General features: G+C 38.9%; 1 protein-coding gene across 3 annotated transcripts in view; it reads left to right on the plus strand.

Annotated features, from left to right (window-relative positions):
* NARS2 (asparaginyl-tRNA synthetase 2, mitochondrial) overlaps positions 1-22,988 on the plus strand; it is a 192,423-nt gene that overhangs the window by 64,275 nt on the left and 105,160 nt on the right. For all 3 annotated transcript variants that reach the window (XM_053708676.1, XM_053708675.1, XM_053708677.1), the window contains exons 7-9: positions 9,140-9,240; positions 19,674-19,806; positions 21,029-21,127. In XM_053708676.1, coding sequence (XP_053564651.1) covers positions 9,140-9,240; positions 19,674-19,806; positions 21,029-21,127 — 333 coding nt within the window. The remainder of the gene's footprint in view (positions 1-9,139; positions 9,241-19,673; positions 19,807-21,028; positions 21,128-22,988) is intronic.

Genomic DNA, 22,988 nt, shown 5'->3' on the forward strand with positions numbered 1-22,988 from the left:
TCATATCTATATTAAAAAATAAGTTATATCGCAACTTCTTTACAAATGATGGATTAAACTCCATCTAAAATATTACTTGCATTTCGTAACTGTTTTTATAAAGGGGAGAGTTTACCATCACTTTTAGGGAAATTAATATGCTATAAAATTAATATGCTATAAAAGCTTTACGCATTTGTCCTATCTAACATGATTACTGTTGCGTGTACCATACTAAAGGCTAGATTTATCAAAGCTGAGGCGTACAGGGGCACGTATACGCGCCCCTGTACGCCTCAGCTCGCCTGTGGAGGGGCAAAATTACCCGCAGGTAATAAACATTGCACACGAGCGTAATTTTGCGCTTGCGTGCAATTCCGCCCCCTGCCCGCACACAGCCAATCACGCGCAGGCAGGAGCTGTCAATCTCCTCGGTCTGACTTCACCGTGGAGATTGAATTTCGCCACCTTAGAGGCGAACAGCTTAGGGAAGCAGCGGTCACCAGATAAATTACGGCGAGCAAGTTCTTGTGAGAACTTGCAGCAGTAGGGGCTTGATAAATCAAGCCCTAACTCTCGCACAATAAATATTAACCATTTTATAATAGCAGTGAAAAAATTCCAGTAGTATGGACTATACAACAGCGGCATGAACACTAATCAGGCACTATCGCCTAGATTTAGAGTTCTGCGTTAGCCGTCAAAACCAGCGTTAGGGGTCCTAACGTTGGTTTTTGCCGCATGCTGGTATTTAGAGTCAGTCAGGAAAGGGTCTAACGCTCACTTTCCAGCCGCGACTTTTCCATACCGCAGATCCCCTTACGCCAATTGCGTATCCTATCTTTTCAATGGGATCTTTCTAACGCTGGTATTTAGAGTCTTGGCTGAAGTGAGCGTTAGAACTCTGACAAAACTACAGCCGCAGAAAAAAGTCAGGAGTTAAGCGCTTTATGGGCTAATGCCGGTTCATAAAGCTGTTAACTACTGTGCTCTAAAGTACACTAACACCCATAAACTACCTATGTACCCCTAAACCGAGGTCCCCCCACATCGCCGCCACTCTAATAAAAATTTTTAACCCCTAATCTGCAGACCGCACACCGCCGCCACATACATTATCCCTATGTACCCCTAATCTGCTGCCCCTAACATCGCTGACACTTACATAATATTTATTAACCCCTAATCTGCCCCCCCTCCCAACTTCGCCGCTACTTTACCTACACTTATTAACCCCTAATCTGCCGACCGGACCTCGCCGCTACTCTAATAAATGTATTAACCCCTAAAGCGAAGTCTAACCCTAACACCCCCCTAAGTTAAATATAATTTAAATCTAACGAAATAAATTATTTCTTATTAAATAAATTTAATCCTATTTAAAGCTAAATTCTTACCTGTAAAATAAACCCTAATATAGCTACAATATAACGAATAATTATATTGTAGCTATTTTAGGATTTATATTTAGTTTACAGGCAACTTTGTATTTATTTTAACCAGGTACAATAACTATTAAATAGTTATTTACTATTTAATAGCTACCTAGTTAAAATAATTACAAAATTACCTGTAAAATAAATCCTAACCTAAGTTACAATTAAACCTAACACTACACTATCAATAAATTAATTAATTAACTAAACTAACTACAATTACCTACAATTAAATCAACTAAACTAAATTACAAAAACAAACACTAAATTACAAAAAATAAAAAAAGATTCCAAGAATTTTAAACTAATTACACCTACTCTAAGCCCCCTAAAAAAATAACAAAGCCCCCAAAAGTAAAAAAAATGCCCTAACCTATTCTAAAATAAAAAGTTAACAGCTCTATTACCTTACCGGCCCTTAAAAGGGCTTTTTGCGGGGCATGCCCCAAAGTAATCGGCTCTTTTGCCTGTAAAAAAAACATACATTACCCCCCCAACATTACAACCCACCACCCACATACCCCTAATCTAACCCACCCAAACCCCCCTTAAAAAAACCTAACACTAAGCCCCTGAAGATCTCCCTACCTTGTATTCACCCAGCCGGGTATCACCGATCCGTCCAGAAGAGGGTCCGAAGTTTTCATCCTATCCGGCAAGAAGATGTCCTCCAGAGGGTCCGAAGTCTTCATCCTATCCGGCAAGAAGATGTCCTCCAGAGGGTCCAAAGTCTTCATCCATGCGGCATCTTCTATCTTCTTCCATCCGGAGCGGTGTGGGTCCATCTTGAAGCAGCCGACGCGGAGCCATCCTTCCTCACCGACGGACTAACGACGAATGAAGGTTCCTTTAAATGACGTCATCCAAGATGGCGTCCCTCGAATTCCGATTGGCTGATAGGATTCTATCAGCCATTCGGAATTAAGGTAGGAAAAATCTGATTGGCTGATTGAATCAGCCAATCATATTCAAGTTCAATCGGATTGGCTGATCCAATAAGCCAATCAGATTGAGCTCGCATTCTATTGGCTGATCAGAACAGCCAATAGAATGCGAGCTCAATCTGATTTACTGATTGGATCAGCCAATCCGATTGAACTTGAATATGATTGGCTGATTCAATCAGCCAATCAGATTTTTCCTACCTTAATTCTGATTGGCTGATAGAATCCTATCAGCCAATCGGAATTCGAGAGACGCCATCTTGGATGACGTCATTTAAAGGAACCTTCATTCGTCGTTAGTCCGTCGGTGAGGAAGGATGGCTCCGCGTCGGCTGCTTCAAGATGGACCCGCTCCGCTCCGGATGGAAGAAGATAGGAGATGCCACCTGGATGAAGACTTTGGACCCTCTGGAGGACATCTTGCCGGATAGGATGAAGACTTCGGACCCTCTGGAGGACATCTTCTTGCCGGATAGGATGAAGACTTCGAACCCTCTTCTGGACGGATCGGTGATACCCGGCTGGGTGAATACAAGGTAGGGAGATCTTCAGGGGCTTAGTGTTAGGTTTTTTAAGGGGGGTTTGGGTGGGTTAGATTAGGGGTATGTGGGTGGTGGGTTGTAATGTTGGGGGGGTATTGTATTTTTTTTTACAGGCAAAAGAGCTGATTACTTTGGGGCATGCCCTGCAAAAAGCCCTTTTAAAGGCTGGTAAGGTAATAGAGCTGTTAACTTTTTATTTTAGAATAGGTTAGGGCATTTTTTTACTTTGGGGGGCTTTGTTATTTTTTTAGGGGGCTTAGAGTAGGTGTAATTAGTTTAAAATTCTTGTAATCTTTTTTATTTTTTGTAATTTAGTTTAGTTGATTTAATTGTAGGTAATTGTAGTTAGTTTAGTTAATTAATTCATTGATTGTGTAGTGTTAGGTTTAATTGTAACTTAGGTTAGGATTTATTTTAGGTAATTTTGTAATTATTTTAACTAGGTAGCTATTAAATAGTAAATAACTATTTAATAGTTATTGTACCTGGTTAAAATAAATACAAAGTTGCCTGTAAAATAAATATAAATCCTAAAATAGCTACAATATAATTATTCGTTATATTGTAGCTATATTAGGGTTTATTTTACAGGTAAGTATTTAGCTTTAAATAGGATTAATTTATTTAATAAGGAATAATTTATTTTGTTAGATTTAAATTATATTTAACTTAGGGGGGTGTTAGGGTTAGACTTAGCTTTAGGGGTTAATACATTTATTAGAGTAGCGGCGAGGTCCGGTCGGCAGATTAGGGGTTAATAAGTGTAGGTAATGTAGCGGCGATGTTGGGGGGGGGCAGATTAGGGGTTAATAAATATAATATAGGATAATACAAACAGATCCCAGCCAAGAAGTCTTAGAAATGAATTTTTGATTTTAATTTTTACAGCTACAAAATCATACAAAAGGAAGAGTACAAGAGAGCTTACTCATATCCACACATACCCCATCCACCAAACATATCCATACTCTCTCCAAGCAATCCTAAACATAAACTTAAGAATAATACTCAATACTAGAGTAATCAATCTAAGCAAAATAACACCCACTGGTCGTCCCCAGTGAGTAAAGACCCACTCCACCTGTCACTGAAAAATACTAAATATATTGATATAGCTCAAGATAGAATAGAACACAACTTATTGCACAAAATTTCACAACATCACTATTTCTTCATATAACATCAATAATGCTCAAAAAATAAATGAACAGTCCATGTTGAAATATTTGTATCCAAACTGAAAACAAAGAGGCTTTCTTGTATCAATTGCAAAGAAAAAGTGATACAAAATAAATGTCCTTTCCAAAAATAAACATGCAAACTTAAATGTCCTTTCTTGTAATAAAAAATGTTATAAAGATGCAAACTCAAATGTCCTTTCTTGTGTTTAAGGGATTATATGATCACACAGTGCAATTGATGTATACTGGAATGTCCTTATTGAAGGTTTGTGAATAAAGTGCTTTAGATATTCAGAATGCCGCCCTTGTAATCTACGGCTTGAATAGCAATTGTATCACCACCGGTGTATGTTATCGGTTGCCAAACTGTTAGCGAGGTACATTCATATAGCAAGTACAACATCACACCCTTTAATGTTCACTCACGGTAAAGCTGTAGTGTTGTGCGATATACCTGAATGCTCCTAACCTGTACCAGGACAGATCAATAAATAGCAGCATCAGTGTCTCTGCGCAGGTAATTCAAAATCTAGCAAGGCTGCAGGGTCAGTCATAAACCTCAATATTACCTGTTACATCAGATTTGCCATTACCGTGAGACTTTCTCTCCAGCGTAACCTTCGGTGTGGAAATGTACTCACTGTTGTAGATATCCCATTTCGCTGTTGCCTTTCCACAGACTAACCGGTAACCAGATACAATGCAGGTCGTAGTTGCCGTGATCCGGGTCAGTACAGGTGTGGGAGTCTTGCTGGTTCCGATACGCGTTTCGGGGACTCCTCCCCTTTGTCAAGGAATGTCCAGCCTCAGTGTGAAGGTGAAATTTAAACACCATATGAGGTTGCCTATTGGTTGTTAATGTGTACCTTCAAATAATATAAAACATCTTGCTAAGTATGGATATGGATAAAGCTCACGGATCTGCCACTCACACCGCATACATTGCAGGTGAATTCATACAGAAAATACACGAAAGACCAAAAAAGAACAAAAGATAAAGCAAATGGAGACATCAACCAGGAAAAACGAAAAAAAGGAAAAGAAAGAAGGGGGAACATTAAAAAGCATTTGTGTTCTGAGTATATGGATCCCAATTAAATAAAGTATGCGCTCGAAAGCGAAAAGTACTATGCACAATTTTACCGTAATACTGAGTCTATGCCTACCCAAAATAAATACATAGATAAAGTGCAAATTATGCACTTGGTATAAATAATCTTGAAATATTCCAGCTATATATAGTTATGATATCCGAAAGTATCAGTATATAGAAACTAAATTAAAAATTCACAAAACATAGAATACCCGGGGATACATCTTGGCATATACTCAATATATGGTCCTACATTATCCTCAACAAAAACGGAGCCACTACTCTGTTAATACCTGGCCAAAATAAATACATAGATAAAGTTCAAATTATGCACATAAATCTTATATACAAAAAAACGTATGGTTTCATGATCCAAGAGTCTCAATGTGTAGAGGTTAAGTTAACAATTAAATTAACCTGGAATATCTTGAAACAAATCGTAGTCTGTACTCAATTTTATAGTCATATATTCTTCTCACACAATATAGAAAAACAAAAGCTAGCTTACCAGTTAACCTTAGAAAAGCCAAGATACTCGCTCGAATAAAGTTGTACTCTTAGGACAATGTAGAATTACATGGGATAATGAAATATAATCATAATAAAAAACCCAGAACTATTTTTTCAATCATTGTAAGTTATATATGCTTGTAGCGTTAGATGCACCATTACACTGGATAAGAGACACTACAGACAATTTAATATACACAGAAATGACACAGAATCACAGCCAAGAAATTCACAAAGATATTATCTAATCAAAGAGAAGTTACTCGGGAGCATATCATTTAATAGAGAGGAACTCATGGATTGTCCACATCAAGCCAAACCAGCCTAATAGTTAGATAAAATTGCCCCAGGAGATGTCCCTATTCAGACCTCAGGGAACCATAGTATCTAATTTCCTTATCCACTGGGCTTCTTTTCTGAATAATAATTGTTGCCTATCCCCCCCTCTACGTAGAGGTGGGACCCCATCAACAATTTGAAAACGTAATTGGCTTTTGTTGTGGCCAAATCTCCAAAAATGATGTGCTACCGGGGCATCCTCATCATTGCTCCCTATCGCTGCCTTGTGTTGGCGTATTCTATCTCTGGCCATTTGGGTGGTCTCCCCTACATAGGCTAAACCACATGGGCATTTGATAACATATATCACGTACTTAGAGGTACATTAAAATCGACCATGGATTGGTATCCTTTTCCCGGATAGGGGGTGTGTGATACTATCCCCTTGTTGCATAGAATGGCACAGGGCACAATTCATACATGGAAATGAACCCTTCTTAACTACTTCTACTGTTTTCTTCTGGGACCCCCAGTCAGCCCGGATCAATACATCTCTGAGGTTTCTATTTCTCCTAAATGAAAAAAGTGGGGTATCAGAGAACACAATCCCCACTTGAACGTCATCTCTCAGTAGATGCCAGTGATAAAGTATAGATCTCTTCAAATCTCTACTGTGGAACCCAAAAGAACTCACAAATGGAACCGAGAATTTCTTAGGGTCTTTTTTCTTTCTTGAGAAACTCCTGTCAATGTCCAGTACTTTACTCATGTTTAGGTTCACAATTTCAGGTGGATAACCTCGGCTCAGGAATTTCTGGGACATCTCCTCTAATCTTTTTGAACACATTTCTGGATCATCAACTATTCTTTTAGTTCTTAATAGTTGGCCCAGGGGAAGATTCTTCATCAGAGAGGGTGGATGAAAGCTTTGATACAAAAGAGTATTATTTCTGTCTGTAGCTTTAGTGAATAAATCACTTCTTAAACGATGGTCCACAACAGATATCATAGTGTCCAGAAAACTTACTTGAGTTTTACTTGCCTCCATAGTAAATTGTAAAGATACATGGGATGCATTAAGCCTCTCAACGAATTTAGATAGATCCTCATTACTCCCTGTCCAAATAAAGAATATATTGTCTATGTAACGATACCAGCCTTGTATGTGGTCTTTAAAGCCCTGATCTTTATACACTATATCTTCCTCAAATTGACCAACAAAAAGATTTGCATATGTTGGGGCTACATTTGAGCCCATGGCTGTGCCTTTTTTCTGTACAAAAAAAGTGTCCTCAAAGAGAAAGAAATTTTCATAAAGAACTATCTCAAATAGATCTTTGATCAACCGTCTCTCACTCGGTGAATATAGATTATCTTTATTGAGAAAATAGAATATGCTTGCAATGCCAAGGTCATGAGGAATAGATGTGTATAGGCTTGCTATATCCATAGTTACCAATAGACTATTAGAAGGAACAATGTTAGTTGAAATTTTACATAGAAAGTCTGTGGTGTCCTGTAAGTAGGAGTCCAGATATCCCAAGAGTGGCCTAATCAATTGATCCAGAAAAATAGCAATAGGTTGAAAGATAGAATCTGTACCCGCCACAATGGGCCGGCCTGGGGGGTCACAAGCCTTTTATGTATTTTGGATAATACATAAAAGACTGGTGTAATAGGGTTATCCTTAATCAAAAATTTGGCTTGCTTAGTCGTAATGAGGTCAGAGGCTAAGGCTTCCTCTACTATTTTCTGAATTTTCTTTGCGATTCTCATAGAGGGGTCACCTATAACTTTAACATAGTTATCTTGATCATTTAGTTGTCTCAACACCTCTGATTTGTAGTTAGTTTTGTTCATAATAACAAGGGCACCGCCCTTGTCGGCCGGTTTCAGAATCAAATCACTATGATTCTGAATTTCCCCAAGGAGTTTTGTCTCTTGTCTGGACATATTAGTCTTGGCTTTAATTTTAACATGTTTCCTCATTCTCTCAAAATCTTTTTTGACCAGTGTTATGTAAGCTTCCCCTAATATAGGGGCAGCAGATTAGGGGTTCATAGGGATAACGTAGGTTGCGGCGGTGTCCGGAGCGGAAGATTAGGGGTTAATAATAATATGCAGGGGTCAGCGATAGCGGGGGCGGCAGATTAGGGGTTAATAAGTGTAAGGTTAGGGGTGTTTAGACTCGGGGTTCATGTTAGGGTGTTAGGTGCAGACTTAGGAAGTGTTTCCCCATAGGAAACAATGGGGCTGCGTTAGGAGCTGAACGCTGCTTTTTTGTAGGTGTTAGGTTTTTTTTCAGCTCAAACTGCCCCATTGTTTCCTATGGGGAAATAGTGCACAAGCACGTTTTTCATGCTGGCCGCTACCGTAAGCAACGCTGGTATTGAGAGTTGAAGTGGCAGTAAATTATGCTCTACGCTCCCTTTTTGGAGCCTAACACAACCCTTCAGAGATCTCTAAATACCAGCGTTATTTAAAAGGTGCGGGGGGGAAAAAACACGCGTAGCTAACGCACCCCTTTGGCCGCAAAACTCTAAATCTAGGTGTATGTGTTTAACCTTTTGCAGGTGTTAAACAGAAGTGTTTTGTGTATATACAGTGGCATTTTATTGTTACAGGGACATTAAACACTAAATAAACGCTAGAGAGAATGATGCATTCAAAGAAAAGATTAGTCTGAGATGTATTTTTTTAAGTTTCATTAGCTGTTTAAATAGTGACAAAATTAGTGTAAAGTTTTAGTGGGAGCTGCCATATTGTAACTTAGGCTACCTTCTTTGCTGTAGCCAATTAGGGACAGTTATAAATAGGTCACTAGAGTGTGCAGCCAATGGTTGTGCTGGATTTAACAGTGTTCTGCACTTCAATTTCTAACAGGAACTGAAAAGCTAACAACTTCATAATGGAATTACAGGAAAAGGGTGGGAAAAATAATAATGAAAGTATATTGCAGAGTTTTTTTTATATATATACGATTTATCCTTTTATATTACCACCTCAAAGTGTTTAATGTCCCTTTAAGTTAGTTGGTTCTGTTGTCAGAAAATATGATATTCTGGCTGTAATCTATTACAGAGTTTGAATGTTTCCTATAATAACTTTGTGGTGTTTTGTACCAGTGCTCCTTGCGGTGTCTATTGTCATCTTTACCCATATTGTCTTTATCCAGGCTGCAAATCGAGAAGCTGAGACTGAGGATGATAGTGGCTTCTTTGCAGTGCCAGCATTCCTGACTGTCTCCGGACAGCTCCATCTGGAAGTCATGTCAGGGTATGGAATCACTTGACTTGCTCTTTACATACTTTAAGTAAACTTAACTTGCTACAACGTGAGGAAACATAAAAGCAGCTTATGAGAATACATGTGATCGCTATTACATGGTTGTTAATAGGACATTAAGCATCAAAAAACTATCATAGATGTGAGACCAATAGATAAAAGTGTGAAAATGATAAAGCTATTTATTTCTCCAACATAGGTGTGTCCGGTCCACGGCGTCATCCTTACTTGTGGGATATTCTCTTCCCCAACAGGAAATGGCAAAGAGCCCAGCAAAGCTGGTCACATGATCCCTCCTAGGCTCCGCCTTCCCCAGTCATTCTCTTTGCCGTTGCACAGGCAACATCTCCACGGAGATGGCTCAGAGTTTTTTGGTGTTTAAATGTAGTTTTTATTCTTCTATCAAGAGTTTGTTATTTTAAAATAGTGCTGGTATGTACTATTTACTCTGAAACAGAAAAGAGATGAAGATTTCTGTTTGTAAGAGGAAAATGATTTTAGCAACCGTTACTAAAATCAATGGCTGTTTCCACACAGGACTGTTGAGATGAATTAACTTCAGTTGGGGGAAACAGTGTGCAGACTTTGCTGCTTGAAGTATGACACATTTCTAACAAGACTTGGTAATGCTGGAAGCTGTCATTTTCCCTATGGGATCCGGTAAGCCATTTTCTTAATAAGAACAAAGGGCTTCACAAGGGCTTTAAAGACTGGTAGACATTTTTCTGGGCTAAAACGATTACTTTATAAGCATTTTTAATAGATTATAGCTTTGAGGAGTTATTTTAATCTTGGGAATTATGTTAAAAAAACGTCAGGCACTGTATTGGACACCTTTTTCACTGGGGGCCTTTTCTAATCATAGGCAGAGCCTCATTTTCGCGCCACTAATGCGCAGTTGTTTTTGGGAAGCAAGGCATGCAGATGCATGTGTGAGGAGCTCAGATACACAGAAAAAGTTTACTGAAGGCGTCATTTGGTATCGTATTCCCCTCTGGGCTTGGTTGGGTCTCAGCAAAGCAGATACCAGGGACTGTATAGGGGTTCAATGTAAAAACGGCTCCGGTTCCGTTATTTTAAGAGTTAAAGCTTTCAAATTGTGGTGTGCAATACTTTTAAGGCTTTAAGACACTGTGGTGAAATTTTGGTGAATTTTGAACAATTCCTTCATACTTTTTTTCATATTCAGTAATAAAGTGTGTTCAGTTTAAAATTTAAAGTGACAGTAACGGTTTTATTTTAAAACGTTTTTTGTGCTTTGTTATCAAGTTTATGCCTGTTTAACATGTCTGAACTATCAGATAGACTATGTTCTGTATGTGGGGAAGCCAAGGTTCCTTCTCATTTAAATAGATGTGATGTATGTGACAAACAATTTAGGGAAAATGATGCCCAAGATGATTCCTCAAGTGAGGGGAGTAAGCATGGTACTGCATCATCCCCTCCTGTGTCTACGCCAGTCTTGCCCACTCAGGAGGCCCCTAGTACATCTAGTGCGCCAATACTTCTTACTATGCAACAATTAACGGCTGTAATGGATAATTCTATTAAAAACATTTTAGCCAAAATGCCCACTTATCAGCGTAAGCGCGACTGCTCTGTTTTAGATACTGAAGAGCATGAGGACGCTGATGATAATGGTTCTGACATGCCCTTACACCAGTCTGAAGGGGCCAGGGAGGTTTTGTCTGAGGGAGAAATTTCAGATTCAGGAAAAATTTCTCATCAAGCTGAACCTGATGTTATTACATTCAAATTTAAATTGGAACATCTCCGCTCTCTGCTTAAGGAGGTGTTATCTACTCTGGATGATTGTGACAATTTGGTCATTCCAGAGAAATTATGTAAGATGGACAAGTTCCTAGAGGTCCCGGTGCCCCCCGAAGCTTTTCCTATACCCAAGCGGGTGGCGGACATTGTAAATAAAGAATGGGAAAGGCCCGGCATACCTTTTGTCCCTCCCCCTATATTTAAGAAATTGTTTCCTATGGTCGACCCCAGAAAGGACTTATGGCAGACAGTCCCCAAGGTCGAGGGGGCGGTTTCTACTCTAAACAAACGCACTACTATCCCTATAGAAGATAGTTGTGCTTTCAAAGATCCTATGGATAAAAAATTAGAGGGTTTGCTTAAAAAGATGTTTGTTCAGCAAGGTTACCTTCTACAACCAATTTCATGCATTGTTCCTGTCACTACAGCAGCGTGTTTCTGGTTCGATGAACTAGAAAAGTCGCTCAATAAAGAATCTTCTTATGAGGAGGTTATGGACAGAGTTCAAGCTCTTAAATTGGCTAACTCTTTTACTTTGGACGCCACTTTGCAATTTGCTAGATTAGCGGCGAAAAATTCAGGTTTTGCTATTGTGGCGCGCAGAGCGCTTTGGCTAAAGTCTTGGTCAGCGGATGCGTCCTCCAAGAACAAATTGCTTAACATACCTTTCAAGGGGAAAACGCTGTTTGGCCCTGATTTGAAAGAGATTATTTCAGATATCACTGGGGGAAAGGGCCACGCCCTTCCTCAGGATAGGTCTTTTAAGGCTAAAAATAAACCAAATTTTCGTCCCTTTCGTAGAAACGGACCAGCCTCAAATTCTACATCCTCTAAGCAAGAGGGTAATACTTCTCAAACCAAGCCAGCCTGGAGGCCAATGCAAGGCTGGAACAAAGGTAAGCAGGCCAAGAAACCTGCCACTGCTACCAAGACAGCATGAGATGTTGGCCCCCGATCCGGGACCGGATCTGGTGGGGGGCAGACTTTCTCTCTTCGCTCAGGCTTGGGCAAGAGATGTTCTGGATCCTTGGGCACTAGAAATAGTATCCCAAGGTTATCTTCTGGAATTCAAGGAGCTACCCCCAAGGGGAAGGTTCCACAGGTCTCAATTGTCTTCAGACCACATAAAAAGACAGGCATTCTTACATTGTGTAGAAGACCTGTTAAAAATGGGAGTGATTCATCCTGTTCCGTTAGGAGAACAAGGGATGGGATTCTACTCCAATCTGTTCATAGTTCCCAAAAAAGAGGGAACATTCAGACCTATCTTAGATCTCAAGATCCTAAACAAATTTCTCATCGTTCAAAATGGAAACCATTCGGACAATTCTTCCTACCATCCAGGAAGGTCAATTCATGACCACGGTGGATTTAAAGGATGCGTATCTACATATTCCTATCCACAAGGAACATCATCGGTTCCTAAGGTTCGCCTTTCTGGACAAACATTACCAGTTCGTGGCACTTCCATTCGGATTAGCCACTGCTCCAAGGATTTTCACAAAGGTACTAGGGTCCCTTCTAGCGGTGCTAAGACCAAGGGGCATTGCAGTAGTACCTTACTTGGACGACATACTGATTCAAGCGTCGTCTCTGCCACAGGCAAAGGCTCATACGGACATTGTCCTAGCCTTTCTCAGATCTCACGGGTGGAAAGTGAACGTAGAAAAAAGTTCTCTATCCCCGTCAACAAGAGTTCCCTTCTTGGGAACAATATTAGACTCCTTAGAAATGAAGATTTTTCTGACAGAGGCCAGAAAATCAAAACTTCTAAGCTCTTGTCAAGTACTTCATTCTGTTCTTCTTCCTTCCATTGCGCAGTGCATGGAAGTAATAGGTTTGATGGTTGCGGCAATGGACATAGTTCCTTTTGCGCGAATTCATCTAAGACCATTACAACTGTGCATGCTCAGACAGTGGAATGGGGATTATACAGACTTGTCTCCGACGATCCAAGTAGATCAGAGGACCAGAGATTCACTCCGTTGGTGGCTGACCCTGAACAACCTGTCACAAGGGATGAGCTTCCGCAGACCAGAGTGGGTCATTGTCACGACCGACGCCAGTCTGGTGGGCTGGGGCGCGGTCTGGGAACCCCTGAAAGCTCAGGGTCTATGGTCTCGGGAAGAATCTCTTCTCCCGATAAACATTCTGGAACTAAGAGCGATATTCAATGCTCTCAAGGCTTGGCCTCAACTAGCAAAGGCCAAATTCATAAGGTTTCAATCAGACAACATGACGACTGTTGCATATATCAACCATCAGGGGGGAACAAGGAGTTCCCTGGCGATGGAAGAAGTGACCAAAATAATTCGATGGGCGGAGATTCACTCCTGCCACTTGTCTGCAATCCACATCCCAGGAGTGGAAAATTGGGAAGCGGATTTTCTGAGTCGTCAGACATTTCATCCGGGGGAGTGGGAACTCCATCCGGAAATCTTTGCCCAAATAACTCAATTATGGGGCATTCCAGACATGGATCTGATGGCGTCTCGTCAGAACTTCAAGGTTCCTTGCTACGGGTCCAGATCCAGGGATCCCAAGGCGACTCTAGTGGATGCACTAGTAGCGCCCTGGACCTTCAACCTAGCTTATGTATTCCCACCGTTTCCTCTCATTCCCAGGCTGGTAGCCAGGATCAATCAGGAGAGGGTTTCGGTGATCTTGATAGCTCCTGCGTGGCCACGCAGAACTTGGTATGCAGACCTGGTGAATATGTCATCGGCTCCACCATGGAAGCTACCTTTGAGACAGGACCTTCTTGTTCAAGGTCCGTTCGAACATCCGAATCTGGCCTCACTCCAACTGACTGCTTGGAGATTGAACGCTTGATTTTATCAAAGCGTGGGTTCTCAGATTCTGTCATTGATACTCTTATTCAGGCTAGAAAGCCTGTAACTAGAAAAATTTACCATAAAATATGGAAAAAATATATCTGTTGGTGGGAATCTAAAGGATTCCCATGGAACAAGATTAAGATTCCTAAGATTCTATCCTTTCTACAAGAGGGTTTGGAGAAAGGATTATCTGCAAGTTCTTTGAAGGGACAGATTTCTGCTTTATCTGTTTTACTTCACAAAAAGCTGGCGGCTGTGCCAGATGTTCAAGCTTTTGTTCAGGCTCTGGTTAGAATCAAGCCTGTTTACAAACCTTTGACTCCTCCTTGGAGTCTCAATTTAGTTCTTTCAGTTCTTCAAGGGGTTCCGTTTGAACCCTTACATTCCGTAGATATTAAGTTATTATCTTGGAAAGTTTTGTTTTTGGTTGCAATTTCTTCTGCCAGAAGAGTTTCAGAGTTATCTGCTCTGCAGTGTTCTCCTCCTTATCTGGTGTTCCATGCAGATAAGGTGGTTTTGCGTACTAAACCTGGTTTTCTTCCGAAAGTTGTTTCTAACAAAAATATTAACCAGGAGATAGTTGTGCCTTCTTTGTGTCCGAATCCAGTTTCAAAGAAGGAACGTTTGTTGCACAATTTGGATGTAGTTCGTGCTCTAAAATTCTATTTAGAGGCTACAAAGGATTTCAGACAAACATCTTCCTTGTTTGTTGTTTATTCTGGTAAAAGGAGAGGTCAAAAAGCAACTTCTACCTCTCTCTCTTTTTGGCTTAAAAGCATCATCCGATTGGCTTATGAGACTGCCGGACGGCAGCCTCCTGAAAGAATCACAGCTCACTCCACTAGGGCTGTGGCTTCCACATGGGCCTTCAAGAACGAGGCTTCTGTTGATCAGATATGTAAGGCAGCGACTTGGTCTTCACTGCACACTTTTACCAAATTTTACAAATTTGATACTTTTGCTTCTTCGGAGGCTATTTTTGGGAGAAAGGTTTTGCAAGCCGTGGTGCCTTCCATCTAGGTGACCTGATTTGCTCCCTCCCATCATCCGTGTCCTAAAGCTTTGGTATTGGTTCCCACAAGTAAGGATGACGCCGTGGACCGGACACACCTATGTTGGAGAAAACAGAATTTATGCTTACCTGATAAATTACTTTCTCCAACGGTGTGTCCGGTCCACGGCCCGCCCTGGTTTTTAATCAGGTCTGATGAATTATTTTCTCTAACTACAGTCACCACGGTATCATATGATTTCTCCTATGCATATTCCTCCTTTACGTCGGTCGAATGACTGGGGAAGGCGGAGCCTAGGAGGGATCATGTGACCAGCTTTGCTGGGCTCTTTGCCATTTCCTGTTGGGGAAGAGAATATCCCACAAGTAAGGATGACGCCGTGGACCGGACACACCGTTGGAGAAAGTAATTTATCAGGTAAGCATAAATTCTGTTTTTGGATTTGAAACTAACAGTGTGTGTTTGTGGAATAGAAGATTACAAGCTGATAAAGAAGTCCTACAGCTCTATTTGTAGACAGTTACACCTAAAAGTATAAAACTACAATTATTTTGGTTTTGAACCTAACAAGTGCATAATAAAAAGACAATGAATTAACACCTCTGAATTTCAAATAAGCTGTAGATTATTTTTTTCTGACAAATGTATTTTTTCTCCCATTTTCCGGCCCCCTGTATCATGTGACAGACATCAGCCAATAACAGACTAGTATACGTATACCCTGTGAGCTTGTGCACATGCTAAGTAGGATTTTGTTCCCCAGACTGTGCAAAATTTAACAATGGAAGTAAATTGGAAAGTGTCTTAAAACTGCATGCTCTTTCTGAATCATAAAAGTTTATTTTGACGAGTGTCCCTTTAACAGATATATACAGTATGTATGTGTATATGTGTGTGTGTATATATATATATATATGTTTCCATGCAAGGTTAGCACTTTAGCATAACTTCTTAGAGCCTGAGTCACAAATGAATATAGGTATACAAGAAAGACTCTTCTCTCTTTTTCATAGGTTTTTCAACTTTTATTTATAAAAAAAACACGCTTTAGGTCTAACAAGGTTGTTGTTCATTTTTTTAGTTTTTTTTACAGCATCTATAATAATTTTTAATAATTATTATTTTCTTATATTTTCTATTTAATATTTCAATATTGCGCCTTCATATAACGAATTCTTCATGTGCGTTAACCTGACACCGCGTTAGACCTAAAGCACGAAACCTGAGGCGTGTTACGCATATTTTACATTCCTATGTTCTTCAAATAGAATTTTTTTTAAATTATCATTATTAAACATATATTTATATATATATATATATATATATATATATATATATATATATATATTGATAGGAATTGATATATAGGTATAGATATATACATACAGATATATATATAATATTTTTTTTAAAATTTTTTATTTATATCCAACAATGCATACAATCACACAGATTTCATATCTTAACGCCACGCAGGGCGAAGTATTGTATAATGTGCAAAAGGGTGGGTGAGACTCAAATAGACCAATGTTAGTAATATGCAAGTTATGCTGATGTAGAGTCTTCAATTTTCAGTTACAGATTCAGTGATTACCTTTTGCGGGGTAATTGCATACAACGTTGGGGTTTTTTATTTTATAACATAACCCAACTAAACTAACATAACAACCAACTAAACTAAAATAAAACATAACAAAACAAAGCGAACCCCCCCACCCTCTCCCACTAAGAGCATGGAGGCATATAGCACCCTATGAAGCAGATGAATAGTATAACCTCATAATTAGAGTTTCAGTGCCGTGTAGAATGGTAGCATTAATATTACGCTGGTTTCCATCAGTCTGAAACACACAAAATCTTGTATATTTATGGCCAGTTTTGTTAGGACTAGGAACTGCACTGCACAGGTATTGTATAGGCACTGTGTGAATAAGTGATCTTTTAGTAAACTTGAATATATAGATGTACTCAAAAGTGGGGTGGTGACATCTTAGTCTGTGCTTGGTATCGTCAATAATAATAAAAAAAGGGGCTGGCGCGACTGGGGTAAACCCTCAAGCAAAATAGTCAGGTGTGTGATATTCTATTGCCATAGAAGCTGTTAAAAAATAAATAAAAATAAAAGATATGCATGTCAAGGTTCTGCACTTATTACAGGATCAAAAAGAGACTCCAGTTTTACATTATGTTGGGCATTAGTGGGATAGAGCAGTGTAAATGTAAAACAATAAAGCCAGTAGGATAATAAGGGCACAACACAGCAAGCTTTTTAAAGTGGATTTTGTTTGTTAGACTTGCCTGGCTTTACCGTAGCTGAAAGGGGGGGGGGACCTCATGTGCAATTATTGACAATAGAAAGAAAAACATAAATACTATACCATTGCCCTGTCAAAGCACCGTTATGCATAAGAGATAGAATTTATAAACATATAGCAGGTGAATGCACAGTAGCTCAAACTTTGAAATGTACCCCCTAGCCCGCTATTACACTGCTCCAGCTGTCCATCAAACTGTATCCCCAGCTTTGCACTCGTATGCCAAGGATTTTCCAAATCCCAGCGATATCAGGGGGAGTTATTTCAGCTGGGGAGTCCAACTCTTGCAAAGTTATCAGTCATAAACATTAAAACATTGACATAACAAACAGGGTTCCAGTTTATTCAACTCCCATAGCCAGGCAGGTAATACAATGCCTCCGCCATGCAGCCGCATTTATAGCATATGAAGGTGTCTATAGCCAGCAAAAGTCAGCCGTGACCCGGCCCTAGGTGCAGGTTTAAGTAAATGAATTACCCGATTCCCACACGAACCGCGATGAGGCAACCACATCTCTGAAGAATGCAGCTTACTAGCAAGGGACGTCAGCCGCAGGAGCCCCATACACCCACACCACATATTTTCCTATTCAGGTGCACCTTATTCAGATCCGGAAGCTCATCAGCCACCAGTTGGAGCATGTGGTTATCGTGTCTGTCACTGTATGCAGCTGTGGGTCCATATGGAGCAGTGAGGGGCTCACGGATTAAGGCAAGCTGGTGGTATGGGGGTCGCCTATGCAGAGACAGCAAGGCCATATCCGTTTCTTGCAGATCGCGATCTTTCCGCCAGACATGCTGCCCTCCCTGTTGAGTCGAGATTTCGCCGTGTAAGCTTTCAGGTATTTGCCTTACAAAGGCGATAGGTAGTCTCATTGTGTTAAAGAACAATGCGGCAGCCTCCACTTTTTGCCTGTCTTGCTCTAGGTGCGTAAGTGTCTGTTTTTTAGCCGGCTCGTCTCTGCGCTGCCGAGCCTCTGGGAGATGATGGCGCGTGGCCAATAAAGATGGCGGCTTAGAAGCCTGCGTCTCCATCAATAAGCGCTGCATGGTTGCTTCCAGTCTAGTGAATGCTGGGAAAAGAAGGGTTTTCAGAGTAGAGAGTACGTTCTGTACCTGGCTATCTTTTTTTAGCATAGCGGTATTCATTGGAGCCGTATCGGAGAGTCTGTGCATAGCAACGATCCCTTAAGGATTTTAATTCAATCAACTGACTTCCAGGGGAGAAGCGATTGAGAGGCCTCTATCTGCTGAAGATCCACGGACAGCTTGCCTGTCAAGTGATGTGCAGATGGCGTAGAAAAAGGCAAATTTGCAGATGTTAAATGAGGGTTTCTGCAGAGCTAAGGGTACTTGCTACCATCTTCTAGGTCCACCCACCGGAAGTGGTCTATATATAATATTTTTATTAAACATTTTCCTGTATGTGAAGAACATTGAAATATGGAATATGAATAACTCCTGTTGCGCAAGCGATAAGTGTAAGAAGAAATTGGGAGAAAAAGTTAGCGAGCTTGTGATATCTGAAGACCGTTAGCGCACGTCGGGGTTCACATGGACACAAAAGTTATACTTTCAACTTGTAATTAAAATAAATAAATAAATAATTCTAGCGCAGTTTACGCTCAAGCAGTAGCACTAAATAGCGCACCACTTGGGTTCAAATGTGTTCTTCTAGTAGTACTAAATGTAAAATCCAATACCTCAGCACCTGGGTGTAATTAGGAATAGTGTGCAAGCTGCAGGGTAAGCACCATACACTTAACATCCATAGTAATAAATAGTAGCAGCACCACCATAAAGATACAAAGGTTATTTATTAGGCCAAAATAAAAAATGACAAAGTTTCGGACGCATGTCCATAATTATGTCATGATTAAGGACATGCGTCCAAAACGTCATTTTTTTATGTTGGCCTAATAAATAACCTTTGTATCTTTATGGTGGTGCTGCTACCATTAATTACTATTCTTTTAGTACTAAATCCACTAGTTACCGAAATCTGTGGCACTATGAAGTGAGAAAAAAAATAAGATTTATAATTAACAATTCATAATTTCTTAATATTCTGAGAAATTATTGGTGTTGTTTTGTTTTTTATGGATGGCTCAATTCCTTTTACTTTGTTCCCAATCCATGTAGGTCCTGGCTTGGCTATATGAGAACTGATGCGGACAGAGCAAGGAGAGTGTATATAGGCTGTAAAGGCAACCTGTAGATTGCTGAGAGTTTTAGGGTGGCACAAGGCATTAAAAACCCACTAATATCAGAATGTAGGTCACTCTTACAAGTGGGAAAAATTATTTATGTATAAGAATGAATTTTGATTTGGTGCCATTGCTATAGCTTTATGTCACATGAAATGTTAAAATATTAAAAGTTAAATGCCACATACAGTGAAAAGGCCTAATTAATTGCATACATTGTGATTTGTCTGTATTTTTATACGAAAGAAAAAAGAACAATTTTTGTGTTTATTTCTTGTTTAGAGGGTTCACGCATGTGTACACCTTTGGCCCTACATTTAGAGCAGAAAACTCGCAGAGCCGCCGTCATCTTGCAGAGTTTTATATGGTAGAAGCTGAGATTTCCTTTACGCAGAGCCTAGAAGATATCATGCAGGTAATACGATAAAAAATATATGGTGACCACTCATTATTCTACATAGTTGTATTGGAAAACGGTATCAGTTCCTCCTCTGATTGGCAGTTCTGTGTCTTTTGTGACACTGATATCAGATCATTATAATGTTCTATAAGCTGAGGGCATAAGATAATTTTGAGAAGGAAAATAACTAATATTAGATGCTTACAAGATGGGTGAGACAGATGAAGCCAGATATATAGAGCCACACAGATGAAACAATCATCAGACCAGTCCCGCATCATGAATGCGGTGTAGTCACAAGATCAGGCAATACGTCTCAAATGTGAGAAAAAAGGGAAATTTTAAAGGGACAGTCTACTCCAGAATTTTTATTGTTTAAAAAGATAGATAATCCCTTTATTACCTATTCCCCAGTTTTGCATAACAAACATGGTTATATTAATATACTTTTTACCTCTGTGATTACCTGTATCTAAGCCCCCTTATCTCAGTTCCTTTGACAGACTTGCATTTTAGTCAATTAGTGTCGACTCATAAATAACTCCAAGGGAGTGAGCACAATGTTATCTATATGGCCCACATGAACTAGCACTATCTAGCTGTGAAAACCTGTCAAGAGATAAGAGGTGGCTTTCAATGGCTTAGAAATTAGCATATGAGCCTGCCTAGGTTTAGCTTTCAACAGAGAATATCAAGAAAACAAAGCAAATTATAGATAAAAGTAAATTGGAAAGTTGTTTAAAATTGCATGCGCTATCTGAATCGTGAAAGTTTAATTTTGACTAGACTGTCCCTTTAAATGTCTTTACTTGGGCACTGATAGCTTGTGCCATGAAAGGACTTTGGGGATTCATTTGAGTTAAGCACTGGCTGTGTGAGTTTTCTATTTGTTCTCTTTAGTATTAGCTAAATATACAGGGTAGGTGCTGATTAATAAAACAAAAGATTCTGCAATGGAATCCTTTAGATTGTTTATTGGATACATCAGCAGTACAGATTATCGGTACAGTGTTAGCACTGGGGGATATCTGAAGGGGGAAGTATTTGTACCTCAGTGTAAGTGCAGAATGATATGTGATCATGGTACAAGTGTGTTGTAGGATGACGAGAGTGATAGATCCCATCTATATACAAGATAAAGCCACCACTTCTGAAGGTCTTATCCCTACAAATTAAAAGCTACAACTTTTTTTAGTTTTGTATAAAATGAATTTGAAGGTTTGGTTTTCTTTTTTAGGTTATGGAGAACCTGTTCAAGAAGACAACCACAGCGTTGCTTTCACAGTGTCCGGAGGACATAGACTTCTTCAATAAACATGTTTCACCTGGACAAAAGGTATTTATTATGGTATAATGTAACCTATAAGGTAACAGCACGGATCATGTGTTATTTTTATCTTTGTAATATTAGTTGAGACATTTTCTTTCATCCATATAAAAGTAAAATCTGTGTAAAGTTATATTTCAACTAATACAGTAGTATCGGTTTTGTACTTCCTGCTAATACTCATTGGGTGATAGTTACTTCCTGCAAATGGTCATTGGCTGATAGGTATCAACAGGAAGTACATATCAGCCAGTGAGCATTAAGAATTACACAACTATAATTGCTCTAACAGTTTCACTTAAAGGAATACAAAACCTAAATTTCCTTGTTCTTTCATGATTCAGATAGAGCATGCAATTTTAAGCAACTTTCTAATTTACTCCTTTTTATCAATTTTTTTTCTTTGTTCTCATTATTTGAAAAAGCAGGAATCTAAGCTAAGGAGCTGGCCCATTTTTGGTTAAGCACCCTGGGTAGCGCTTGCTGATTGGTGGTTACATTTAGCCACCAATCAGCAAGTGCTTCCCAGGTGCTGAACAAAAAATGGGCAGGCTCCTAAGCTTGTATTATTGCTTTTCAAATAAAGATACCAAGAGAACAAAGAAAATTAATAATAGGAGTAAAATATAAAGTTGCTCAAAATTAAAGGGATACTAAACCCAATTTTTTTATTTCATGATTCAGATAGAGCATGCAATTTTAAGCATCATTGTATGTAAATGTTTATGGTTTTCTTCCTGCTAAATTACAGACTCCTTAAAAAATTAGTGTTTGTCGCTAAATGTCATTTAGGATAAAATAATGGAAAATAATTATTCTGGTGCTAGAGGACAGACACGGTTTTGAAATGTCGATTTGATTCTTATTATTGTGTTATGCACAATATAAAATGCCACTTAATTTCTATTTTAGTTAACTTTCGTTTTATCAAAATCATAAAAGTAGAGAGTGCCTTCAGGAATTCTCTCTTAATACACATTGAAGAAAATCTGTGCTACCTTTTATCTTAAATGATATGTGTATTTATTCCAACAGCATTCACTTCCATTATCTATTAAAACCGAGTTTGCAGCCATGAGGGAGCTTGCTTGGTTGCATCCTCAGGTGAGCTGAGATCAACACCAGGAATTTATTATTAAACTCCTTTTACCAATATAGGGATAGATTACAAGTGGCGCACTATTGTTAGCGAGGGTCGTGATAACTAATATAGCGCCCGCTCTAACTTGTGCGCACATCACAGGTTGAAAGTAAACTTGTTCGCTCAAGTGCAAACAAATTTAGTGAGCGCCATGTTTGCACGAGTGGAGACACAACATAAATACATTAAAATAAAGTGTTACACTCATATATAAGTTATCTGATAAAAATTATGTATATACATTTTAATAAAAAATGTATACAAGGTTTATAAAGTATATGGTATATGACATGGTATTTGTATTGTAAGGACTATAATGTGTGTGTATGTGTATATATATATATATATATATATATATATATATATATATATATATATATATATAAAATACAAGTAAACAATTGGCTTGCACTCACTGGTCTTTTAAATTACGTGCCTTTTATTTGTGACGTTTCGGGGACCGTATCCCCTTCCTCAGACATATATATATATATATATATATATATATATATATATATATATATATATATATATATATATATATATATATATATATATATATATATATATAATGTATATGCATATATGCATGTGTATTTATATATGTGTATACTGTACATACATATATACACTTATATACAATTGTATATACACTTTGGTGTCCTTTCTACTCAAATACCTTAAAACAGGAAAAATCATTTTTATTCATCTTAATATTTTTTATGTTTT

The sequence above is a fragment of the Bombina bombina genome, chromosome 3, assembly GCF_027579735.1.
Source record: "Bombina bombina isolate aBomBom1 chromosome 3, aBomBom1.pri, whole genome shotgun sequence".
Taxonomy (NCBI): domain Eukaryota; kingdom Metazoa; phylum Chordata; class Amphibia; order Anura; family Bombinatoridae; genus Bombina; species Bombina bombina.